Source organism: Sphaeroforma arctica, assembly GCF_001186125.1.
Source record: "Sphaeroforma arctica JP610 unplaced genomic scaffold supercont1.8156, whole genome shotgun sequence".
Lineage (NCBI taxonomy): Eukaryota > Ichthyosporea > Ichthyophonida > Sphaeroforma > Sphaeroforma arctica.
The window spans coordinates 1-1,285 of record NW_014032402.1 but is presented as its reverse complement, the minus strand read 5'-3'; the positions used below and the strand labels follow the sequence as shown (position 1 = coordinate 1,285).

General features: G+C 49.1%; 1 protein-coding gene across 1 annotated transcript; it reads right to left on the bottom strand.

The window, feature by feature from the left end:
- Window positions 1–379: 379 nt before the first annotated feature.
- Window positions 380–640, bottom strand: SARC_16475 (hypothetical protein; the record flags this gene model as incomplete). The annotated part of the gene is made up of 1 exon (XM_014289420.1): window positions 380–640. A coding segment is annotated over one exon (261 nt), but the record flags the coding sequence as incomplete, so codon positions are not given.
- Between the last annotated feature and the right edge of the window lie 645 nt (window positions 641–1,285).

Below are 1,285 nucleotides of genomic sequence, written 5' to 3'. Positions count from 1 at the left end.
GTATATGTATATATATGGTACGCAGTACACATGTAATGTGCTTATATTTCCGAATGCTGATGTGCTCATAGCTACACCAATGTCTAATCACAATATCATACTGTCGAGCTCACTAAGACTCACAATAGTCGTGCCCGCGAGTTCCCGCCAGCCCCCATCACGGCAATAGCCATACTTGCGGCAGCATTGAAGCTTCACAAAACTATACAATGGCAGCGAATGAGGCATAGCCTCTGAGATTAGAAGTTGATACTTTCAGCTCTCTGTTGTGATTTTCTTCCCAATAATAAGATGTATGTCCGCACACAGCAGTTAGACACACAAGTATATCTAAGCCAAACAACGGACCCGCTGCAGCCGACCGACACTCTCGTCATACCTTGTATCAGGTTGATATTGCTCGAGATTGCTTTGTTGGTGGCGTATGTCATATGCAGTTTGATGGGAACGTCCTTCGTCACACTCTCACAGGACTTTATACTGCCCTTGGTGAGTTTAGATTTGTATGTGCGTTCGGGTACCTTGGGTGGACCTGTGAGCAGCTCCGGCAGCGAGTTGGGCAGCACGGCCACGGGCCTTGGTGATGCAGCTAGTAATGTTAAGATAGGGGGTAGGAAACGATAATTGAGAACACATACCGCTGGTGTTGTCGGTAGGAACGAAGCCTTTCGGACACAACAAATCATATACACGAACTGAAACGCAAATGGCCCATTGAATCTCAGCCAAGTATCTCCGTGCGAATCTGGCCTTGGACTGGTCATTCTTGGGTGATCACACGGTCTTTCACACACGCCTGGTTGTGGATTCGGGGTGAGTGGCAGCCAATCCCCTGGTACTGAATAGGTCATACTACACAGACATACGTACACCTACACACAAGCAATGTGCATTTGCAACCACACACGCCACCCGCCCATCCACAACCCGAACAAGCAAGTACCTCGGCCCGCCACACTCTGTCCCCGTGCGAATGCGGCCTTAGACTCGTCGTTGTCGGGTGATAACGTGGGCTTTCGCACACGTCTCGTCCTGGTTGTGGGTAAACTCTCAGTACTCGTTGTGGCCCGTTGTCCGTTCAGGCTACGGTCACTGCCCTTCCGCGCGTTGGAGCGTTGTAAGTGTTCCGTATCACATATCACAGTCGTGCTTCTGGTGGCGTTTGATCTGGTAGAACGAATGGTAATACCGTGGATAGGATATCAGAAAGCAATAAACGCCACGTATGATCTGAGAGGGAGAGTGCGTATATATATCACTTTATCTAGATGGTATGCACATAAGC